The sequence below is a fragment of the Podarcis vaucheri genome, assembly GCF_965113315.1.
Source record: "Podarcis vaucheri genome assembly, chromosome: 3".
NCBI lineage: Eukaryota > Metazoa > Chordata > Lepidosauria > Squamata > Lacertidae > Podarcis > Podarcis vaucheri.
Genome location: NC_138761.1, coordinates 45,540,625 through 45,564,143, shown reverse-complemented (window position 1 = coordinate 45,564,143; position 23,519 = coordinate 45,540,625). Strand labels below are relative to the sequence as shown.

At 39.8% G+C, this 23,519-nt stretch overlaps 2 protein-coding genes across 6 annotated transcripts in view; one reads left to right on the top strand and one right to left on the bottom strand.

Annotated features, from left to right (window-relative positions):
* Window positions 1–6,364, top strand: part of SDCCAG8 (SHH signaling and ciliogenesis regulator SDCCAG8) — an 89,743-nt gene extending 83,379 nt beyond the window's left edge. For both annotated transcript variants that reach the window (XM_082215023.1, XM_082215022.1), the window contains exon 17: window positions 6,000–6,364. In XM_082215023.1, coding sequence (XP_082071149.1) covers window positions 6,000–6,153 — 154 coding nt within the window. In that variant the 3' untranslated portion in view covers window positions 6,154–6,364. The remainder of the gene's footprint in view (window positions 1–5,999) is intronic.
* A 4,823-nt stretch (window positions 6,365–11,187) lies between these two features.
* The window catches only part of AKT3 (AKT serine/threonine kinase 3), a 115,616-nt gene continuing 103,284 nt past the window's right edge, over window positions 11,188–23,519 (bottom strand). For 2 of the 4 annotated variants that reach the window (XM_082215061.1, XM_082215062.1), the window contains 2 exons: window positions 21,912–22,014; window positions 11,188–19,713 (listed from right to left, as the gene is read on the bottom strand). In XM_082215061.1, coding sequence (XP_082071187.1) covers window positions 19,628–19,713; window positions 21,912–22,014 — 189 coding nt within the window. In that variant the 3' untranslated portion in view covers window positions 11,188–19,627. Of the gene's footprint in view, window positions 19,714–21,911; window positions 22,015–23,519 lie in introns of those variants that run through there. The other 2 variants (XR_014217442.1, XR_014217443.1) reach the window with 2 other exon arrangements.

Here is a 23,519-nt window from a genome sequence, read left to right as displayed (position 1 = left end):
TACCTCAGGTTAAGTACTTAATTCATTCCGAAGGTCCGTTCTTAACCTGAAACGGTTCTTAACCTGAAGCACCACTTTAGCTAATGGGGCCTCCTGCTGCTGCCGCGCTGCCGGAGCACAATTTCTGTTCTCATCCTGAAGCAAAGTTCTTAACCTGAGGTAATATTTCTGGGTTAGCGGAGTCTGTAACCTGAAGCATATGTAACCCGAGGTACTACTGTACATTTTTTTTTTTTTTTTGGTGTGAAGAGCTCTTGGAAACTGATATTTATATCCACAGTGATGATAGATAAATATTAGTTTGTGAGGAAACCACAATGCAGAGAAATAGGTTGCCAGGAGACAGCAACATGACCAACCCTATTTGTGATGATGTTCAGGAAACTCCAGCATAGGTTAATAGATTGGGATTTCTTTTTCAGTTTTGAGTTGGGTCTTGTCAGTTTTTGTTTTGGCAATATCATCAGATGTTTTATGCATTTTTCTAAGTACAAATAAAAGTAAAGATGATGATGGAAAGAACTGTGTTTTGACTAAATACTCCTCTTCATATCTATGATGTGAGGAAGTTAGCAGAGAGGCTTACGAAATTAAATGGAGTAGTTAGAATTACTTATTCATGTTTCCATAAAAGTGAGGCCACTATGTTTTATGGGGCTTATTCCCAGATATTTGTGCAAAGGGTGCAGCCTTAGTTCTATTTCATTTAACAGTATTTAATCATTTGTCATAAATTTAAACATTGCTTAGGACTGCTTCACAATGATATACAGTGCTTGATGACCAGCAGCTGAAATGAACTGATTCAGTTATGTCTCAAATGTGTGGGGTGATATTAAAGTTCTTTCTGTGGTTTTTTGACCCGTAATGGCTCATTCATACATAGAAGTCACCACAAAATGCTGCAGTTATCAAATGAAGATAATGCATACGTACACACACACACACACCTGGCATTTCAGTTAATTGCTGTGTTAACTTCACAGATTACCATTTTCTCACACAGAAACAATATTTTTGTAGTGTACTGTAAAGTGAAGCACAACTGTTTTTCCTACTCAGGTTGGATTGCTTCTGCATGCCTCTGTTGCCCATCCGTGAATTTGCAGTGCCAAAAACATGCTGTGCTTCGCACATTCCAATAAACTCATATTTTTCTACACAAAGAGAACTCCAAGCAGAGGGGGAAAACACAGTAATGTGCGAAACCCTAAATGGTGACACATCTTGGGTGATTTGGGAACTTCGGGAGTGTTAAAAGAATGAATGGAATACGCACTGCAAAGCTCTTTGCCTATTAAAGGGACTGAATTATTTAGTGTTTAGCTTGAGTATTCAGAGGTCAAGAGGGTTGGCATCTTCCTGGAACTGAAATCAGTCAGCAGAGAGCACTGTCATTTCCCCACATTATTCCCAACGCAGCCACCACAGTAATAGGGTTTTAGGATATGGAAATATTTTGTGGGGGGTGGGCACTGTAGGTTTTCTGGAAGATGGCGCAAGCTTGTTTTCTCCTGCTTGGCTAGGACCCAAACCGATGGCTTCAAGTTACAGTGGTACCTCGGGTTAAGAACTTAATTCGTTTTGGAGGTCCGTTCTTTACCTGAAACTGTTCTTCACCTGAGGTACCACTTTAGCTAATGGGGCCTGCTGCCGCGCTGCCAGAGCACAATTTCTGTTCTCATCCTGAAGCAAAGTTCTTAACCTGAGGTAATATTTCTGGGTTAGCGGAGTCTGTAACCTGAAGCGTATGTAACCCGAGGTACCACTGTACAAGAAAGGAAATACTGACTAACCACCAGAAAGAGCTTTCTGCTGTTAAGAGCAGCTTGATGGTAGAATGGTCTCCCTCAGGAGGTTGTGGACTCTCCTTCCTTGGAGGCTTTTAAGCAGAGGTCAGATGGCCATCTGTCATGGATGCTTGAGCTGAGATTCCACAATTGCAGGGAGTTGGACTAGATGACCCTCAGGGTCCCTTCCAACTCTACAATTCTATTATTCTAAACACTACATGAAAACAGCCTGCTGGATCAGGCCCATGGCCCGTCTAGTCCAGCATCCTGTTCTCACAGTGACCAACAGGATGCTTGTGGGAAACCAGCATGCAGGATCCAAGCACAGAAGCCCTCTCCCTTCCTGCGCTTTCCAGCAACTACGGTAGTATTCAGAAGCATGGAGGCAGAGCACAGCTATCGTGGCTAGTAGTCATTGATACCTTTATCATCTGTGAATTTTTCTAATCCTCTCTTAAACCCTTCCTAGTTGGTGGCCTTCACTGCCTCCTGTGGCAACGAAGTCAATACTTTTAAGTACCCACTGCATGAAGAAAACCTGGGAAGACCAGTTTACCATAGATGAGTGTGCAAGGAATTCTCAGAAGATTCCTTCTTCCCGCTTTCAAATCCCTTAAACTCTTTTTTTATATATATAAAATTTTTTATTGGTTTTACAGATTTTTTAGGACAATACAAACATATAAAAAGACATACAAACACGTATAGTTTCATAACCTTTTTTCATAAACCGTGTTTCTCCGACTTCCCCATACCTCCCCTTTCTGCATCCCAATGTCCAAGAAGTTTCAAATCCCTTAAACTCTCTGGGGTGGAGGGGGAACTATTTTCTCCAGCGTTTGACTTCACCTGCAAAGTCACGCAGCTGCGTTATCCCTCCAAGATCTAATATTGAAACGTGGACTCTCTTTTCCTAAGTGGTTTATTGCCTTTTTGCAGAATTCCTTTGGCTGCCGACTTTCTTCTGAGTCTTTCTGTTCAGCTCAGTTGGTTTCTTTCAGTTACCGTGGTAACCAGCAGATGGGGTTCTTTGACAAGGGTCAGTAGGGAGGCTGCCACCATATACAGGGAGAGTGGCTAAATAACAAAGCTTTCAGTGCTGACAGTTCAGCAATAGCCAGCCAGGAGTAGTTATCAGATTACTTATATTAAAACCTAATTAAGATGTGTGCCAGTAAGTGCAGCGTGGATATTGGATTTGGTGATTTAGCTGCTGCCAGTTGCTGTAATTCAATCTCACTGCTATGGCACCTACAGCTTTGCAGAATACAGTAGAAATCGGTTTTATGCATAATCCGATGGTACTGGAATGATGCATAATGTAATCGTTTGGTCTCTTCCGGCTTAGCACCTCAATCCTGGCCTCATTATATATATTTATAGCAAACTGGAGAGCGAAGGGTTCTCTTCACATATTATGAACTCTCCCTGCCAGGTGAACTTTTGCAGCCAATGTTGTGACGTGTCATATATTTACCAATTTTACAATATGGCGGTCAGTTATGGAAGATGATTAGTTTTACTTTGGGCTGGTGGAATAGGAAGAAAACATTGCAGAAGTAAAAAATGGAAAGCACTTTTTTTGGGGGGGGACACATTTAAAAAGCCTTCTGATAGCATACTTCAGAGCACAGGATTCCAAGCACTCTTTCCCCTTCTCCTTGATTTCATTCCTCTATCTCTCTTTCCTTGCCCTGCCATTCATCAGTATCCTTTTTGTTGGAGTAACTTCTCAGTGTAGACCAGGAAGTGGCCCTTTCAGACAATAAGATAGCTATTTCTCACTTTTATACGTTATGCTTCTCTGTTCTAGCCACTCTAGTCCATCACTACCTGCCTTCCACCAAGTTGCTACTCTCATGTATTCGACATCCCATGCCATTGAGTTATTATAGGACTGTTTGAGGGGTGAAGTTTTTTGTTTTGGTTTTTTCCCCCTTAGACTTTTTCCTCACTAAAGATTTTGGAGCATCTGTAAAGCCTGCCAATACTTCTCTCTTGTGTGTGATGCTATCTACATGGTAGTAGCACGGAAGGACCCAAATCTATTATCATATATAATAATACAGTCTAGACCAGGTACAGTGGTGCCCCGCAAGACGAGTGCCTCACAAGACGGAAAACTCGCTAGACAAAAGAGTTTTCCGTTTTGGAGGTGCTTCGCAAAACGAATCTCCTATGGGCTTGCTTCGCAAGACGAAAATGTCTTGCGAGTTCCTGCGGGGTTTTTCCCCTTCCCCCCCCTTTTTCTAAGCCGCTAAGCCGCTTATCAGCTGATCCGATAAGCTGATAAGCCGCTAAAAGCGCTAATAGCGCTAATCCGTCAATGGGCTTGCTTTGCAAGACGGAAAAACCGCTAGACGAAGAGAATCACAGAACGGATTCTTTTCGTCTTGCGAGGCACCACTGTATAGGCAAACTCGGCCCTCCAGATGTTTTGGGACTACAGCTCCCATGATCCTTAGCTAACAGGACCAGTGGTCAGGGATGATGGGAATTGTAGACCCAAAACATCTGGAGGGCTGAGTTTGCCTATGCCTGATCTAGACCCTAGCTTACATGCGATTTATCTTCCTGCTCCAGCTGTGTATATAAAGATTGGGGGCAGGGGGATCTGGTTTTCCCAGCTGTGTCAAGTGCCTCTTTAGGTTGGATGTGATACAAGTACTTGGATAGGAAGGCAAGGGATTGCATTTGTGACTCAGCAGTTCCATTCCCAGGTTCTGCTGCTATTTGCTCAGGAAAGTGCTGAACCGGAAGGTCTAAATTTACTTTTTAGTGTGACTGAGAGAGAAGGGGGATAGGTGAATATATGCTAATTGGTATGCCTGTAGAGATATTTTATGACTCTTTATGCTGAGTACTTAATGCATAACGGAGGTCTGTAAACTCAGTAAATCACTCTTAAATGGGACAATCTTTGCTGCCCTTACACATTCTGCAAATTGTGTAATCTGTGGACACAGTTGGGAATTCTTGTTTGGCATCAATTGAATGACAATATGTGTGTGTGAGGGGGGGGGAGAGAGAATGTAAATAAGCTGGAGTCTGGTAATTTATTGGTGGAACCTATGAAGCTATGAGACATAGTATTAGTAATTTCTGAGGTATCTTTCATGTCCCTGAGTAGAACTATGCATACACTTTGTATTATGAGGTGGTTTTCTACCAATGATCAGGGCTGGATTAACCATTAATCAAATTAAGCATATGCTTAGCACATCAAGGGAAGGGGGCACCACAGAAATTTTCCATTGTCGGATTTACCATGGATAATATGGTGCAGCTGAACCAGGTTCCACAAAAAAGGCTCCTACAATAAATGAATTTAGTATTAATAAAACAGTAATAATAGAGATTAATGATATACATTTTAGGGAAGCTTTTAAGGTTTGATGTATTATAGTATTTTAATATTTTTTGGAAGCTGCCCAGAGTGGCTGGGGAGGCCCAGCCAGATGGGCGGGGTATAATTATTATTATTATTATTATTATTATTATTATTATTATTATGGAAATACAACAGAAATAAAGTCGGGTAACTTGAGTCCCCTGAGCTCACATGATCGTTCTTGGTCATGTCGGCTCCCGTTCAGTCATCCACTGAGAGTAAGTTTTTTGGGGGGTGTCTCCAAATTTGGAGGTTTTTAAAGGTCTTGGCGCAAGTTTTGGAGGTAATTATTGGGGGGGTAAGGGAGCAAAATATTAACCACATCGATTTTGGAAGCATTCATTGTGTCAACCCACAATGAAATTACCCTAGAGTTTCATTTTATTTGTGACCGATTCTAAGGCAATATGTAAAAAGTGAGTGACAGTTGACTGTCATGTATATAATAGTGTGATTAACAATAAACATTATTTTCCATGTTACTGTAGGTTTTGTTTCATTTCAAAAAACAAAAAATATTTTGTAGTTTGAATTAGATATATATGGGGACACCGAAATATTAAGTGCTTGGGGCCTCGAAATGGCTTACTATGGCCCTGCCAGTGATACATATTGGCCAAGGTAATTTTGTGAATTCTTCCAGATAAGACTTCTAATTTCAAAATAAAAATACTTGACAATGTGTCTGTGCAGGGGAAGAATGTATACCTAAAGGACAGCTTCTCCCATGCACTTCACTTCTGGAGAAGCTTGGGTCATTCCCTCCTATAACTGCCCCATCAGAGCAACCTCTTTTTATCTGTTTTTCCCCCCAGGTTACAGCAGCTTGACAAGCATTGCCAGACTACTGCCCAGCAGCTAGTGGAGTTGCTGAACAAGCAGAATGAGCTATACAAGGAGAGGCAGATGCTTACTGAGGAGGTGGAGTTCCTGAGGATTCAGGTACCACTCAGAACCAGGAAAAAATGAATAAAAGCTAGAGAAAAATGCTTGACCATCAGTGACTAAAACAAAAGAACCGGTCCAATACAGTTCCAACATCTGAATCCTGTGAATGCAAATTCAAATCATCACCTTCATACAATTGTTGATCTGGACACTCTAAGCTTCCCTCTACTTCCCCAGTTTTTGCCCTTTCTCCTTCCCTAGAAGAGGAGCTCATTTGAAGGCTCAGCAGCCACATTTGGACATTACATTTCCAGTGAGGACTGGAAAGAGTGCTGTAGGTGCCAGTTACAAAAAGGCACTGGGGCATTTCAGAACAGAACACAAAATGGCCACCACCGCTGTGAAAATAGCAGGCATCCCAACTAGACCTGCACCCATGGAGAAAAAGGCACAACATGTTGCATTTGTTCAGAGAGGTGCGCTATTTGCACAGAAGGGAGGGGCAGTGGGTGTCCAGTCCCTGTGAAATCGGGGCATGTTTTAGGGGGCAGGCTCAGTGCAGGAGGAACAAACTATCTCATATGTTGTGGATTTTGGAGGGGATAATTGCTGTGATTTTTTGCAGCTGCCATAAGAAGTACTGGTGGGTGCACTTGGCACTATAGCTGAACATGATATGATCCAGTTGCAGAGGGTCTTGAGCTTGTGTGCTCTCTCTTCCTTTGAGGAGTTCAGAAGCTGTCACATGTACTTTGGTCATCTGAACCAAGAAACTATGGGTTGTTTAAAATTATTGTGCATGACTAACAAAGCGTGCTTTTCTTATATGGGGCAAATACCAGAAACCTTGTGCTATCTATTCTGAAGTCTGACTAGATATGGAATATATGCAACCTTCTTTTTATAAAAGAGCTGCTTCCTATAAAAATCATAAAATTACTACTCGAGTTGGTAAAAATTAAGGTGCTGGCATACACACGTGAGTTGATAAATGGTAAAATGTCTCTTCCACCCCTCCCCTCTTCCTGCAACCCTGTCTCCCTTCTCTATTGAATTTGAGATGAGTTTTAAGTATATATTGTATTCATATATTTCAAATAAAAAATATTTAAGGTCCTTCTTTTGAAACTGCACACATATATTAAAATCGCCGTTAACAATATGGTCAGTTGTCATAAACAAAATCAACTACTGCATGATGTGTCCTTCTTACTAAATGACAAGGAAGTGGGTGGCATTGTGGTCTAAACCACAGAACCTCTTGGGCTTTCCGACCAGAAGGTTCCAGTTCTGCCAGAGGTCACTGTTAGAGGATCAATTATGATTGAGCATAATCACCAATTTATTTGCTAGTCCTTACTCGTTGTACAGAAATGCCAAAATGGAGCTGCGAAAATGTTTCCAGCTTCAGGGTCACATGCCTGGAAAGGTTACCCATGTGGGGAAGTCACTGGTGGGTCAGCCAAAGCCACATATAAACCCCATATGAACATCATCCCCCCCCCTCCATGCACTATAAATGACAATGTATGAATGGTAGGGGGATTAGGGATGTGAGTGGATCCCCTCTTCTTGTGTGAAAGCAGCTTCCTCTTGATACAGCAGCCCATCCCTTGTAATCTGATTAAATTCACAGTAAACTGTATTTTCACATAAACCTGCCATCTCTATTTAAGAAAACCAAATGTGCCTTAAAAGCAAGGGCTCTGTTATTTTCTGCTAAACACAAACAATGTTTAGAACTCATTGAAACCTTGATTTTCCAGAATGAAGTATTGCCATGACAGATGTTTTTTTGCCTCTCAGATGGTCAGCTTATGCATGTTACACACTTTTGAAACAATTTTTTGTTACACAACAGTGCCATGTTCTCCACAATTGACGAACCTTTCTTTTGAGACCATAACCACGGGAAGAATGCAATATAAATAAACAACACTTGGTGCTCTTGCAAGTGACAGAAGTCAATCTTTGGTTTTTCTTTTAGTTACCCAGTGCACTACAGCTGTGATACTGAGAGGCTGAAGCTAACTTGGAAAACAGCCTTCGTTAGATGAAAATACTGTATCCATTTTCAGCTTGTTGACCTGAAGCTCTTAAATAATTAAATCTTTGCAAACTTATCTTGTTGCTCTGGAAAGAAGTCGTCCCTGTCTGCAGATTTTGTGAAGTGGTTCGGTCTTTTTGAGCATTCAAGGCTGCTTGCTCTTCCTCACCCAAGAAAATACGTCTGGATCTATTTCTTGGAAGTTACCCATAAATTCCATTGTGGGGGACGTGACACCATCACCTTCCCCTGCTTTGGGTGAGAACTTGGAAGCATACAGAGGGGAAGCACAAGTCACTTTCTCTTGCACTTATTTGAATGCTTAACACTACCCTAATTTAAAATAGTTTGCACCCCCACTTATTATTGCCCCCACTCACCTTATTTTTTTTTTAACTCCCAACATTTATTGCTTGCCCCTTATCAAATTCTAGATAAGGAGAAGGGCTACAATTGCTCCAGGGTTGCAAAGCAACTTCCTTAGCAAGGTTAGAAACTGCTCTGGTTTTACAACTTTTGAGAGAAGGTACAAAGCATCCGTCTTTTGAGAAGCGGGTGGCAGGGAGGGGAGAGAGCATTGTTGGCTCATTTCTGCGGTATATTGTTTTTATTGCTACTTCTGGTTTGTTTTTGCTGGAAGTTGCCTCATGGCTTGGAGAGGTGATATTTAATTGTTTTAAATAGATATGTCATAAAATACATGTCTTTGTCAACCTTTAAGCAAGGCACACAAGTGTATCTTCCACAGATAACATGTTATTTATTTAGAACATGGGTAGGCAAACTAAGGCCCAGGGGCCAAATCCGGCCCAATCGCCTTCTAAGTCTGGCCCGCGGATGGTCCAGGAATCAGCGTATTTTTACAAGAGTAGAATGTGTCCTTTAATTTAAAATGCATCTCTGGGTTATTTGTGTGGCATAGGAATTTGTTCATTTCTACCCCCAAAAACATAGAATCTGCCCCCCCCAAGGTCTGAGGGACAGTGGACTGGCCCCCTGCTGAAAAGTTTGCTGACCCTCGATTTAGAAGCTTGTGTCATTTAATAATTTACTAAGCTCCTGAAACATAGCCTTTGTGTATTAGAACTATATTTATTTTATGGTCCATTTGTGATTTCAAAACTTTTTCCAAAAATAATAACATAAGATGTTTTTCAAAATCAAATTTTATTATAGTTCAGAGACAGGAAACTTTTAAAGGTGCATATATTGATCCCATGACCTCAGCTGCAGGATTTTGCTACAGTAAGACAACCATGTTGCAAAGTTGTTGAGGACTTCAGTAAGCATGAGAGATGGATAGATATCATTTAAACAATACTACTGGGCAAATGAAATACTGGTAGTGATCTTTCTCATGGATTTATAAATGGTCCCACTGCAGTTGATTTTCCTTTCCCACAAATAACATCAGTCATCCTGGACTGAATAATTTTTCCTACTAAATATACTTACATGGAAATGTTCTTCACTTTTATACCTCAGGACTCTTTGGTTTAAGACTGTTACCTCCTTAGTGGATGGTTCATAGTATTGTGGGGCCAAAAAGCATAATGGTCACAATCTTTGTTGCTGCCACTCACCTCCAAAGCAGGAGGGTAGGGGTTCAATTTAAAGAATAAGGCATGAGAGTGCCAAGGTGTTAAACCTTCACTTCCCAGCCTGTGGCTTACCTCTCTGCAGTCCAACCAGGGCTGGTATTGATGCTGAAGCTTGTAAATACCTGTCTTGGAAGGTGAGCTTGCCCTGTTTGTAATTCTCTTGTTACACCACAAAGACATTCTGTAAAAACTGTTAGTTGTCTGGGAGAGTGTTGCCGAGTAGAAAGCGACTCCCTTTTGCTCTTTAAATTAGACCTCCACCTCCCCACTTTGTACATGCTCGGTACAGACCCACATTTAAAGAAATGGATCTGCTGCAGTGCATCTAAGTTTGGTCCTTAGAAGGGACTTGCAAACTTCTGCATCCCTGTGGCATCCTTCAACCAGAGCAAGCCCATGCTGATGTCCCTCCATTCACCTCTTCCTTATCCGATGAATTAATAAGAGAGATTGCTTAAGGAGGAACCACTATTGGCCATGGCTGCTGAATATTGCTATGGCCTTGTCTTTTCTTGCCAGATTTGAGCTGCGCTAGGGAGGTAAAGAAGAAGCTGCAAGACTACTTTCATAGTTTCTCTGGTGTCAGCTGTTTTTCTTCAAAGGTGCTGCAACGGTGATTCTTGGGCAACCTAAGTAGCAGCTTTCTCCTTGCAAGAAGCATGACTAGAAGGCGGCGTCTCCTATAGATGCCTGTAGCAGCTGTCCGAGCCATCAGCATGTTTGCGCACCAAAACTTCTTTCTATATACCTGGTGTTGCATAAACACTTGGTGCAAACAATCTCTTGTCTTGGTTAAGATATCAGAAGAGCTCTTCAAGATCACATACTCCTTTTGCTTCTGGCTTATGTGCTCCTACTTCTCTCCCTCTGTCCGCACTAGATTACGTCTGCACTGATTTCATCACTAATCATAGTTAAATTAGAATTTGAAATCAGCTTCCAAACTTAACATCAAAATCTGGTTTAGGCTAGCAGTAGTTAATTGTTAGCTTAGTGCAGACATGATGCTAAGCAGTCAGCACTAAACAAGGACAGGGGAAGTCAAAAGGAGATGAGGAACAGTATGTGAGTTCATGGAAGAAGGAGAGTAGACAGTCCGAATCTCTTAAATATATTCAATCTGTACCAAACCGAAGAGGCTGACATAGGAGCATTTATCCAGTGCCAAAGCAGCTAGTTCTGGGTTGCATGTCATTTTTAATAAGCTATTTTTTTACCCCTAATAAATATTAAAATGAAAGTTATTAATTTCCCCAAGTAATATTTTTATTTCCGATAACTAATTGTAAGAATCCTGCAAAGAATATTTATCAGTAGGTGTTACTGATGGACACTAAGCCGTGTTCAGAATCAAAGTCTTTGATCCTCAATGTTTTAAAGATATTTTGGTAACAAACCTAAAGACTGACAACATGTTTGCTTTGAATATTGATTACCAAGGCAATAATTTCATTTCAACCTTATAAATACATAATAAATATTTATTAAATACATGTTTTAAAATGTTTCTTAATGTTATCCACCCTGAGCTTTCAGCAAGCAACAGGGTGGGTTTAAGAAAAACAAGCCAAATAAATAAAGGTGTACATGCTTGACAGAAGTAAACAGAAGACGTGTAAGCTATGTCATTTTACAAAAATAAAAATTAAAAATGGCTAAAGCAAACAGCTATGCAATTATTAGAATTCTCTCGAGTATTAACTCAAAACAAATTCTAGAGCTCAATTTCAATCTACATGTTTAAGAGGACGAGTTCCACACTATTTCTGCCTCCTGTCATCAAAAAGGACTTAATAGAGAACAATATAGAGAGAACACATATAACTAAGGCACAATCCAGACAAAGTTTAAGGTGTGTAGTCCCACTGATTTCAATGGGAAGTTCAGCACATGCATAACCACCTGTCTTCCTCCTGGAACACAACTGTTATCATTGTGCTCCTCTCAACAATTTGTCCCATCTCATCTAATCTCGCTATCTGCCCTCTCATCCTTATCCCCCTCTCTTTTAAACTAACTAGCTTTCTAGCTCTTGTCAATCATCGTTCCAATGACTTGACATTACTTACACATAATGTAGCAGGTGTGGAAGTTTCTGCACAAACTCCTCTTTTTCCACTGGTATCAACTAACTTCCTATAAATTCAGTGAACAGTAAAATTGTAGCCTTTGACTCTCTCTCGCTTTCTCTTGGTCTTCTAAAGCATTCTACTGCTAAACTTCCTATTCTTCCATTTTGCCACCCTGCTAGATGTCTGCCTTACATAACCAACTGCATATGCTGCAGTCATTGACTGTTGAGCATGCGGTCAAGTGATGCCGTTTGTTCACCACCATGACATCACAGATCAACCACCTCACATAGATACCAACTCAAATACAATGCATATCAATGGAGACAATCCACACATTCAGCTTAAGAGTAATAACCCGACGAGATCAATTGATGAACAAGAATGTGTGAGCCAGCCAAAAGGCCTGTTTATGCCTTAGTTACTTCTCACTTTGACTATTGTAGACTCTACTTGTCTTCCCCTCCCCCCCATCCTGATTGCTTTCATTCAGACCAAAACTCCGTCAGAATTATCAATGACTAGTTACAGGCAGCTCACCCAACTACATTTCTGGTTCTTCCATTGGCTACCCCTCATCCTTAGGAATGGTTTCTCTTTCTAGCTAGTGCTAGATTGTTTACTTCTTCAGCATCATATATACCAGTTTTACAGTTAATTTCAAATGTGGAGCCATCTTGTAAATGGGACATTCCAACATGGAGCGGGTGTGTGTGTGTTTGAGGTTGGCGAGTCATTTGTGAACATTAAAATTTTTGTTGCAATCTTTTATTATTAGTGTTTTAATGTTCTTATTTCCATTTCAAGTGGGCTAGTTGATGTTGTAACTATCTAAAACTGAAAGCGATAATGCCAGAGAGACAAAAATACTGTAAAATGGTCAATGAATCAATTCAAAGGGTGGGTGGCATTGAGATATAAGCTACACTACTTTTAAGAGTGGTAACTGTGCATCGCCGGTCAAGTCTGGAATTTTTAGTTACTGTGTTGGCTATCAGATAGCGATAGTAAGGCAGCACAAAATGTAGGTTATGCTACAGATGCACAAATCTCAGACAGTTAGAAAAAATATGGATAGTCAACTGTGTGATGGCTAGATTTTGTTAAGATGTTTACATGTTCTACATTACGAGTAGATGAAGTGCCCGCAACATTATCTAATTCTACTGTAAGACCTATTGATTCTAAAGGAAAAGTGTAAGAGAAATTTAATTAACCGAATTTAACATAGCAAAATTATTTACTACAGTCTCAATATTTTAATAACTTGGAGGTTTATACATTCTATCACTTATCTGTTTTTACTGTGCCTGTAGAAATATAACCTTTTCCATTAAAATAATTATGCAAATATCAGTAAACTTTGAAATGAATTCTAAAGATCACAAATGATTTCTGGACCTCACAGACCAAACACATGATAGATACCATGTGTATTCTCATATGATATGGAAACACAACAAAATGTTTAGTTTTTACACTTCTGCCTTGTTGGAATCGATGCATTTCTCAAGATGGTTCCACATCCTCAACTAAACTTATAACTTTTTTCTACAATCTTGGAAAAGCAAGCATTGTCAGAATTATCAGTTTTCATACAATAATTTCATTTGTCACCCCACTTATTCTTGTTCTGGTCTTTTATGCTCTCCATAACCTTACTTTCTCATTCTTCTCCAAGTTCCCATCCATAGCCTTTGCCTAGAATCTTTCATTTTGCACTTGCTCTATCCTTTTACACCTTGAATGTTTTCCTAAAATAAACTCTTACAATTTCTTTTTGTCCCTTAATAGCCCTTCTACTTGTTATCGTCCTCCTCATTATGTCTATCTACAAACTTTATCATAAACCATGCATCTTTTTGTGTACTCTTCCAATTCTTTATTATTTCCCCCCCATATTACCTGGACTGTGGGGTTTTTTTTTGGACAGTGAGTATCTTGCGCATCACTACCACTTGGTGTATGATTTTAGTTATGGAATTTTCAACTGTTTGAAAAGAAAAAACCTCCATAAAGGAAGGCAGCAAGTTATAGTAAGTTTCCAATAAACATAAAAAATTGAAATCAGCTAACAATGCACATAGCATTATCTGTCAATTATCACAGATATGATGAGAATGTACACACATCAGAATAAAATTTTAGAATTGCTTTTAGATGGGCTGCATATTACGATATATACTTTTCTAAAGTATACCACAGCACTCAAGATATCTGCAGTAATTTGCAATTGCAAAGATATTGCTTTTTAAAACCATTTTCATGAAATAAAGTTGCTCTCAAGTCATAGATAAAACTAAAAACTCTTTTGTTGCAACCTTTATACATGTTTGCACCTCAAAAACAAAAGCAACAACAATAAACACATAAGTAGCAGATTGACATAGTGCTTTATTTAAGCTGTCTTTACGAAGGAAAATAATGTGCATCCCTATCATATATGTGTAAAAATACTAAGGATGTACAGTGTACAAAAACGGCTGTTGTTATTTCACATCCTTGTGGGTCATATGCTTAAGGAAATAAACAGTTTAAGTATGACCAACAGTAATACGGTTTCTTGGATTTTTTAGTGTCTGCTTAATGTCCTTAACCATAGGACTAGATCTGTCATGGGTCTAATGAAAGAACTAGCAAGGTCAAGAAATTTCACAAACTCTAAAGCTACAGGGAGGTAATTCAATTACCATTTTTGAGTTTTTATTTAAATAAATACTTTACATTTCATGCTTGCCTGTAATGCACTATACCAGGAGCAAGATAAGGAAATTCTACTGTAGACGGTACAAACAGTAGCAGCAAAGTGTGTACATTGAGGTGTAATATAGAGACCCTGCAGTTAGTAAGGAAAAACCTTACGTTTGTACTCTAGGAAAAAGCACATGGCCTGTGCAAGAACTGCCAGCTTCAAGAAGCAAACAAACAAAAACAATTTGAAAGTTTTATAAAACAATACTGGAATAGAGGCTCTGCGATTAGCAAAGATGTTTTGGAAGAATTGTTAGTGTGGAAAGCAAAGTTTGTGTGCAAAACTGCCAAAACATAAATAGAAATGACCTATTTCCTCAAAGGTAGCTGCAGTACAAGAGGGCACACACGATGTCTTGGAAGCCAGTACAAGCTGGAGTCAACAAGTCTGAAATGTACTATGTTTTTTTCAAACTCCTGTCAAAGTCTAGCCAAACTCAAGAGGAAGCTGTGACGCAGCAGAAGAGAGGTTTCAAGAGTGTATTTTAGCTGCAGCTTTGATTGATTTATGAGTATGAACTGAAGTTTTCTCTCAACCTCCAAAGGGTCATTCCATGTAGGAACATGAACTCATATCATTTTTGCTTTCTTTTCCCTCCCCACAGTAAATGTAACTTAAAGGTACAAAGTTCTATATGCAAACAATACAGTAAATGCAGACAGCTGACCTGAAATATCAAGCCACCTTTAATTGTTCTGCTCATCAGGCCAACAACATGGGTTACAGTGGGCTATAGCCAACCTTATGCAAGCAGAAGTTCACTGCTGCCACAGTTCAGTTCTTGCCACATCCCAGCCCAAGGCAGAGGAAAGCTCAATTCAGACTTCCACTTGCACAATGTGAAACACAACGACAATGACCTGACCTGATAGGTGACCCTATTAAAATATTTGTGACACTATTTGGAGTCTTCTTGAGCTGACAAAAATAGTCAGAACAAAACTATTAATTGACATGCCAAAACTTATGCCTTGTATAGTCTAGGAACATATGTAATTCTGTGGGCTAATTTGTAATAGAGAAATGTGACTAGATAGAAATTTCTATGGCATTCTCCTCTGTAGTATTGTGAGGAGGAGGTTTCCCTGCACCTTCTTCACCTCTAGATCCTCCCGTCCATTAATGAGACTGCAGGGAAAACTGGGTCAAGAGAGGAATCCAAAGCGTCGTCTTCTTAGTACGTAGTACAGAGGAAGAGTGATGGTGGCACGGACTATGGAACAAGCTGAAGAGACTATTGTTTCCTAGTCTCCAGTTAGGGGCTAGATTTCAGCCTGCTGTTGATCTGTGGATAAACCAAAGTTCTCCATATCATGACCTATGCTGAATTGTGACAGATGCGTACCCACATGACAGCCAAAAGGGTAACTGCAAATCTTCAATGGTTTTCCTAAGCTTGCACCCCACCAAACATTCAGGACAGCAGTCATAGATATGTGTGGCTAAAGTATAATCTTCTGACAAATAAGAAACTATTTGCACCTGTCAAAACCTGTCCCAAACCTTCCATTGCTAGCTACCCCTGCTCTGAAGATGCCAGGAACAGCTGGACTGCTTTTTTGTGGTGCCATAAATGCACTGGAGAACAGATTATTTGAAGATCAACATTATGATACTTGCCAAACTTCACTGATGGGAGCTTTTATAAACATAAATGGAGAATGAGTACCCCCAAAGGATGCATATATACTTGTGAGCAAATGCATGTAAAGGAATGCCTCTGGAATGGTACAGCACATCTACTTTAGAAGGATGGTCTGATTACATCCATTTATGAAATACAATGGGTGACGCCCAACATAGTGTGAGCAGACTTCCCTTTCCTCCACCATCCCATCCTCCTGAAATCTGCTGTATATGACCTCCCAACCCTCTAGAGCAATTTCAGGGGCTGCAGGAAAGGGTTATTTGATACACCAATGGTATCCATGCTGCTGGCAGATGGCCGCTGTTGGATTGCACCCCGTGTATTCCCTAGCCAATCCTACAACTGAGCTGATCAAATAACCAGCTATCCAGCACCTTAGAAATCAACACAAGGCAAGCTATAGGGCATACAACAAAACAAGTGCAATGCATGCAAAAATCAGTGGCATGTGTCTTGGAAGAGGAGTCCTATGTGGCAATGAAAGCAAATATTTTAATGAGTAAACACTTTCAGTCTTGTGTCAAGGCTAACTTCAACTGAATTAACCAACATCACTGCTGGTTTACACAAGGAATCCATCTTTGTGTGTGTTATATCTATTTCATATTCCATCTCCAATTCAAGCCAGGCCTGCAAATGGAAACCCTTATTAGAAAGCTACCATTACCTTTCTACCAGCCCACAGAATAAGAGCTTGCTTATGTTCCCAGACCAACAGGCTGCCATTTCTGAAATCAATCAGATATATTACTAAGGCAAATACACTAATTTTTAAATGGTCATTAGAATAAGAATTTGAACCATTTGGACAATTTTGTTGTGTTTTTCAAATTGTGGAAGTGGGACAACATGGAATGACTCCCACACCGCTTAACCTATTGCATGGATTTCAATAGCTTCTATAAATAATATTCTAACACTGAGATATAGCAGCTTGATAATTTTGTTATATCTAAATGAATATTTATATGGATTAGGAAATATTTAAGCCATGGAAAGGCATACTTGTTCCTATCCATCAGGGCGGTTCCATGTGCAGATCCCATGCTTACCTAAGAAAGGGTCCTGCGCAGGGAAGTGATTCCACATCTAACCCCAGGGCTGTGCATGTGGTGCCCCTTACAAGATTAGGCTGGTACAGATCTGACACACAGATAACAAGTGGTGTTAATGCTTTGATAGGGCTGCTCATTTGATTGGAGGCAAAGGTTAAAGAGCTCTTCTCTCCCCTTTTCTGCGCTAAATGGTGAGGAGAACTTCACAACTGACTACACTGTCCATCTGGCCAGCAGAGAAATTCCTGCATATAAGAAACACAGGCTCTGGACCACCATAAATATTATCAAGTGATCACATTTGGTATACACTGGTCATAAAACAAAAGTTCTGTCTAGCCACTGAGTCATTCTGATTGTTTGTTACTACTTCGGTGTCACAACCTCTAACACCAAGTGTAGACGTAGTTATATTCTGCACGCCATCCACTCAAGAGGTGTCCATTAATCATGACCTACTGTGGTGCAAAGATACAATAAAATCTACTTTGCTTATGGAAAGTATGTGTTTGTCTTAGCTGCCTTCATAAGATGCCTCCATGCCTCTTGATAGCCCCGGCATGTCCCACTGCCTGCAGTGGTTATCATTCCAGGATATTGAAATTCTCAGCATCAAGAGGCTAAGACGTCTGCATGTAAATATTATTTTCTTCTCAGAAGTCATGTACACATTCATACACAGCAATCGTAATACTAAGCTAAATCACAGTTTGTTACAGGAGTTGAAAACATAATGAAGCCAAGATACTTTGATGATAACCCCATGGAGTGGCATTCGGTGATGTCATTACCACTGGCATGCAATGTTATTACATTTAGTGGCTCATTTGGAAAATCCCAACTCCCAGCCCCAAAGGCTGTATTAGAGATTGCCTTCCCTCAACAGGTTTACATCTTAAAAGAACAAAATAATGGATTCAAATACCCTAGTCAATAAATATGATGAGAAAGGTAATTCAGTACACTGACAATGTTATGTCCGTTGTGGCCAGAAATCAAACATCACTTTTAAATGGCTGTTCCCGTCAATCTAATGCATTGTTTGAAACATTATAGCACAGGGGGGTTGGTTGTAATCATTGTAGACTTCGTATCACTGAAAAGTTCAAGTGACTATCAGACTCCTATACCACATGGAGTACAGAGTGCATGGCGCTGGGGTTTTCTCTTGACAATAATGAAATGTTTCCACTACAGAAACCTGATTCAAAGTACAGGGTACACTTTCAGAGTCTTGTTAACATCTTCACATGGGAGAAAAAAGTGCATTATTTTGTTCAGCTTGTACAGTCCTTCCATACTTTACAAAATAAATTTTAAGCCTCTTCTAGGATATAGCAGCATTTGCAAACATGATACATACAATCGTCACTAAAAATAAATACTATTGAAGTGTAACAAAAATAATTCCGTTAAAACACCTGAAGAAAAAAGCTAATTCACAAACTCAAAAGTAAAAACATGTAAGGCAAACTCCTGTTTACCTTAGTGTACAAATTTTGGTGAAAAGCGATGTTGTTATGCCTGTCTACATTCTTCAGCCTCCAAAGGTGATGTATATCGACAAAGAAAAAGAAAAGTATGGGAGAGATGCAAATCATAAGACCTTTAAACAACTTCAGTTGCTGCTTTTATGTCTTAAATTCTTGCATTTTAAAAGTTCAATTCTCCATAATTGCACGTGAATCTGGAAGTCTAAGTGGAGGCTAGGTGATCCCAGCCTTTTGCTTCTTGTGTAGTATCCAACAGTAATTAAAAAATAATATATATATATATTTATATATATATATATTTATATATATTAACAATTATAAGTCCTTCTCCGGAATGTTTTCATCCAGATGTTAATGGCAAGTCTGATTCAAGTGATGATATGCCTACCAAAAGCTTTGCATATATACACCACCACCTTCTACAATTCCTTGTTCTGTCCAGCTCAAAGAGATGTAAGAAATCATCACAAACCATCGTATTTTTTTCTAGAATTTGATTTGTCTTCTAGAAGTGAGGAATACGTCTCAGATCAACGTGTCTTTTAGCCTTTGCTCTGAGAAGACAAGAGAATGATAACCAGCTGTGCACAAAATGCACCATTGAGAATTTGTCATCTAACACCACAACATTTTTGGATTGCTTCTTACTGTTACTTTCATGCTGAGACAGTGGACAGCAGTAACAGCAGGGGACCTTAGACCCATATAAAATGTCATGCAGATAAATCAAAGAGGCTGATTGGTCAGGAAGGGAACTTGTTCAATTTGGAATGATCTCTGAAAGTGCTCTGCTATCCTAAATAATAGCAAGTACTGGTGGTGATGTCAGGAATCATTTTCAGTGATAAATCTAATATGACCGTGAAGCAGCAGAACAAAACAACAAGCTATTCCCGTCCACTTGCAGAATAAGAAAACTGGGGGAAATGTGGTCGTCTTTCGTTGTCCATGCAGTCCATACCATCTTCATCATCTGTGGAAGGGAAGTTTAAAGGTAGTCTCAGAAAAATGCTTTTCTCACACAGTTAGTTTTTAAAAATAGTGTTTTACTTTGATATAAGGTATTTTGCATATATTGAAATATAGCCATATATTGTAAGGGGGGGAACCCACTGTATTAATGGAGCTGTGTGTGCTGAACAGGGTCTTAGTATTGGAACCTACAAGAAGATTTGGGTCCTCTGGTTTAACAAATACAGAAACAATACAAGGAATCACTTCGCAGATTTCAAGTTTCTTTTTTCAAAGAATTTTTGTACCATTCATTCTAATAGCCGTTTGAGTTTTCCCATACTTTTGCTTATGTAGCTAAAAGCATAACGAACACCCAGGCACAAAAGAGAGTACAAAAACATCTTCTGGGAAGGGAACATAAGAAGGGGAACCTACAAGAACCCCAGCAGAGCGACTGGGGTGGGGGGGACTCAAAACTGGGAGACAGAACGGTGACTGGAGAAGATAAAGAGATTTTTAAAAAGTAAAGAAAGGACCATCTCACTTTCTGAGTAAGTCACTTCCTTGTTCACTCTAAAAAGCTATTTTTAAATGTCCCAAGGGATGCGAGAGCTGCCCACAGAAATCTACTGAGAAAACTCAAGATTTCTCTGTTGAAGGCTAGTGTTTCAACCCCGCTGCTACCCTCCAAAAACCCAACACACAGCAGCAAATGCTTACAGTGGTGCCTCGCAAGACGAAATTAATTCATTCCGCGAGTTTTTTCGTCTAGCGAATTTTTCGTCTTGCGAAGCACGGTGTCGGAAAAGTTTTGGAAAAGCTTCAAAAATCACCAAAAACCTCAAAAAAGGCTACCACACCGCGTTCTATGAGTTGCTCCTCGAAGTCAAGTCGCAACTGTATTAACGATGTTAAGAAAAAGGAAACAAACTTGCAAGACGTTTTCGTCTTGCTAAGCAAGCCCATAGGGAAATTCGTCTTGCGAAGCAGCTCAAAAACCGCAAAACCCTTTTGTCTAGTGAGTTTTTCGTCTTGCGAGGCACCACTGTAGTTCTTATTCAATGTGTTGTTGTTTTTTAAAAAAAGCCTGCTGATACAAATTCCAAAGCGGTTTACTCTTCATATTGCAAGCTAGAAGGCAACAACCCTGCAGTGCTATCCACTCTTTTTATCTCAATGTTGTAGGTTGGGCTGCGAGAGTAGGACACAACAATGCCGTCATATAGCTCACTCTTATAGCAAGTTGGAGGACTGCGCTGAGAGAAAAAGTACCGTAGCTCATGACAGGTCGGAAGTGGGGTTCAGGTTGGATACCCAGTCAAAAATTCCCCATGTCTCTCAAGTTGCACCAAAGGTCAATCCAGTTAAATTTCTCCCAGGCCAAGTCAAGCAAACCAATTTTCCAGAAGCCTCGTGTTCCCCATGCACACTCGTTGTGCTTTTAAATATTCAAAAAGTAAACAAATATACATATTGCACATGACGTGAGACAAAGTGACGCTTGTCTTAAATTATAGCTTTTGCTTCTTTCAAGCCCCTCAGCCGCAGGTTCATGTTACATGCACAGACTCACAACAGGGATACGCTCCCAACATTTTGGGATGCCACTGAAATTCACAAAACAATTGACAGGGAAACTTAAAGAGAATATATTCTATTAAAGTTTCTGCAATATCCTATAATAAAGGTAAAGGCTATTTAAGCAAATGTTTTTTAATTAGACCTTTAAGCAGAATAAACTAAAGCATTATGTTTAACATACAACACAAATGTTGAGAGGTCCTATCAGTATAGTTCTGTAACATGCTAATAAAACAATGCCAAATGAATAACATGTATCAAACAGTTACTCATGTTAAATACGCCTCATTCATTTTTATTAGAGTTGGGATAGGAACCCAAGAAAAAAGTTTGAGGAGACCGAAAGTGAACCCAGGCTCTATCATGGAGTGCCAGTGTGTCCTTAATCCTGAAGTGTGCATTCTTCCGTTACAAGAACATCATTTAGGAGAGATGCTGCAACCACACACCTGAAGGATGTGATGCTGTTTCTTTGCTGGCAGAAAATGGGTACGTACTTTTTATTAAAAAAACTTTAATAAAAATACATTTTTAAAAAAGAAAATGGGTACGGTATGTAAATTTCGTTTTTCATAAAAAAATTCTCTAAATCCACGGAGACCCTTAAAATGCTATAAACATTTCTGAGATACTTACATTTTTCAGGTGGTGTTATTGTAATAGTCTGAGCAGTAAACTCTTCATCAAAATATCTGGTGTCTGTCTCAGACGTCACTTGAGGTTTAAAAGGAGGGACAAGCTGAAAGAACAGGGAAGAAAAAATGCATTAAGGAATACGAACACAATAAAGCTAAAAACAGGAGTATATAAAAGAGTACATGAAGCTCTTCTGGCCCAGTAGCTAGAACAAAGAGCTGGTACAACAATGATCCTGGATTGAAAGTCTACCTAAAAACCAGTTTGTGGCAAGCCATTAGGCCACAGTTTTTGCTATTCTAGGTCTTGAAACTGCAAAATGAAAAAGCTGCTGGTCTGCTTCATGTTTATTTTCCTTGTGGTTGTATATGGATATTTGACTATTTTGTTGCTCACTGTCCTGATCAGAGCTGCTTCAAAGTTTGAGCATCCTCTTCCTACTCTATGAGCCACCAGTTCAGTTTCCCAACCTGCCCTGGAGTTTCTGGCATAGTATCACTCCAGGGCACGTCGGGAAAGTGGCAGCCCACAGACCCAGCTCGCCGGCACAAGGGACAGCACCCATCTTGTGAGAAGAAGAGAGCAAGGAAGCCAGGTGAAAGCAACATCAGGACCTGCGCCAATCAAACTGTCTCCTTCCCAGTTCTACAATAATAGACGCAATCTGCCTTGTGAGAAGGAAGAAGGGCAGGAAGTTCCTCAGTTAATTCTTATGATATAGCGTCAACACACATTCACAGAGACATTTCATTTTTTGCCTTCTGGACAACAGGAATGTGTGGCTGCTACGAGTATCTCCATGGGGGAACAGAAGATTGTCTGCAAAATATGGCAGCACTCATGAACACATGTTTAAATGACTAAGTGATTTAATTCTGTTAAATTAACTTTTTAGGACTTGGATATTGCTAGAATTCAGATGTTGTCAAAATAATATACAATGTGTTGAAGCATTTTCATAGGGCGGGATTCAACAAATGAGTCATGTCAGTGGAAGCCATATGCAAGGACTTCTGCTTGTGCAATGGGGCTTTCCCCCTTCTTCTCCCCCTGCACGCCCCCCTTAATTGGCTCGGGGGAGGGGTATTGGGAGAACATGGGGGGAGGAGAGGGGGATCATTTTGTTGGGCAAGCCAAAATGCTCACCCTGGTTGAACTCTTGCCTTAGCGCAATGTTGAATTCTTCCCATAGTAATATTGTTCTGATTAGTTGATTTGTAATTTATATCCATGATAAGCATGCAACTATAAAGGCCAATACCACTTCTGATACCACAAAGAATTTCATTCAATGCAGAGGGAAAGTAAAATGTTACTCTACATCACCACAACCAAGTTTTTGAAACAAAAAACTGAAATATTCAATTGTATGTTAAAGAAAATAAGAATACTATGCATATTTATACTATAGTCTTATTCTAAATACTAACAGAATTCTACAGTTATGCACAATAATTTACATTATATATTATTTACACTAATATATCTATTAGTGCTGTTCCACGCACACAATGGATTTTGATCCACTAACTTAAAGGAAAGCAAGCCATCCCCGCCCCCCGCCACTGCAGCCCCATACCCTCCCTGAAAATTGGTTCCAGGGTTTTG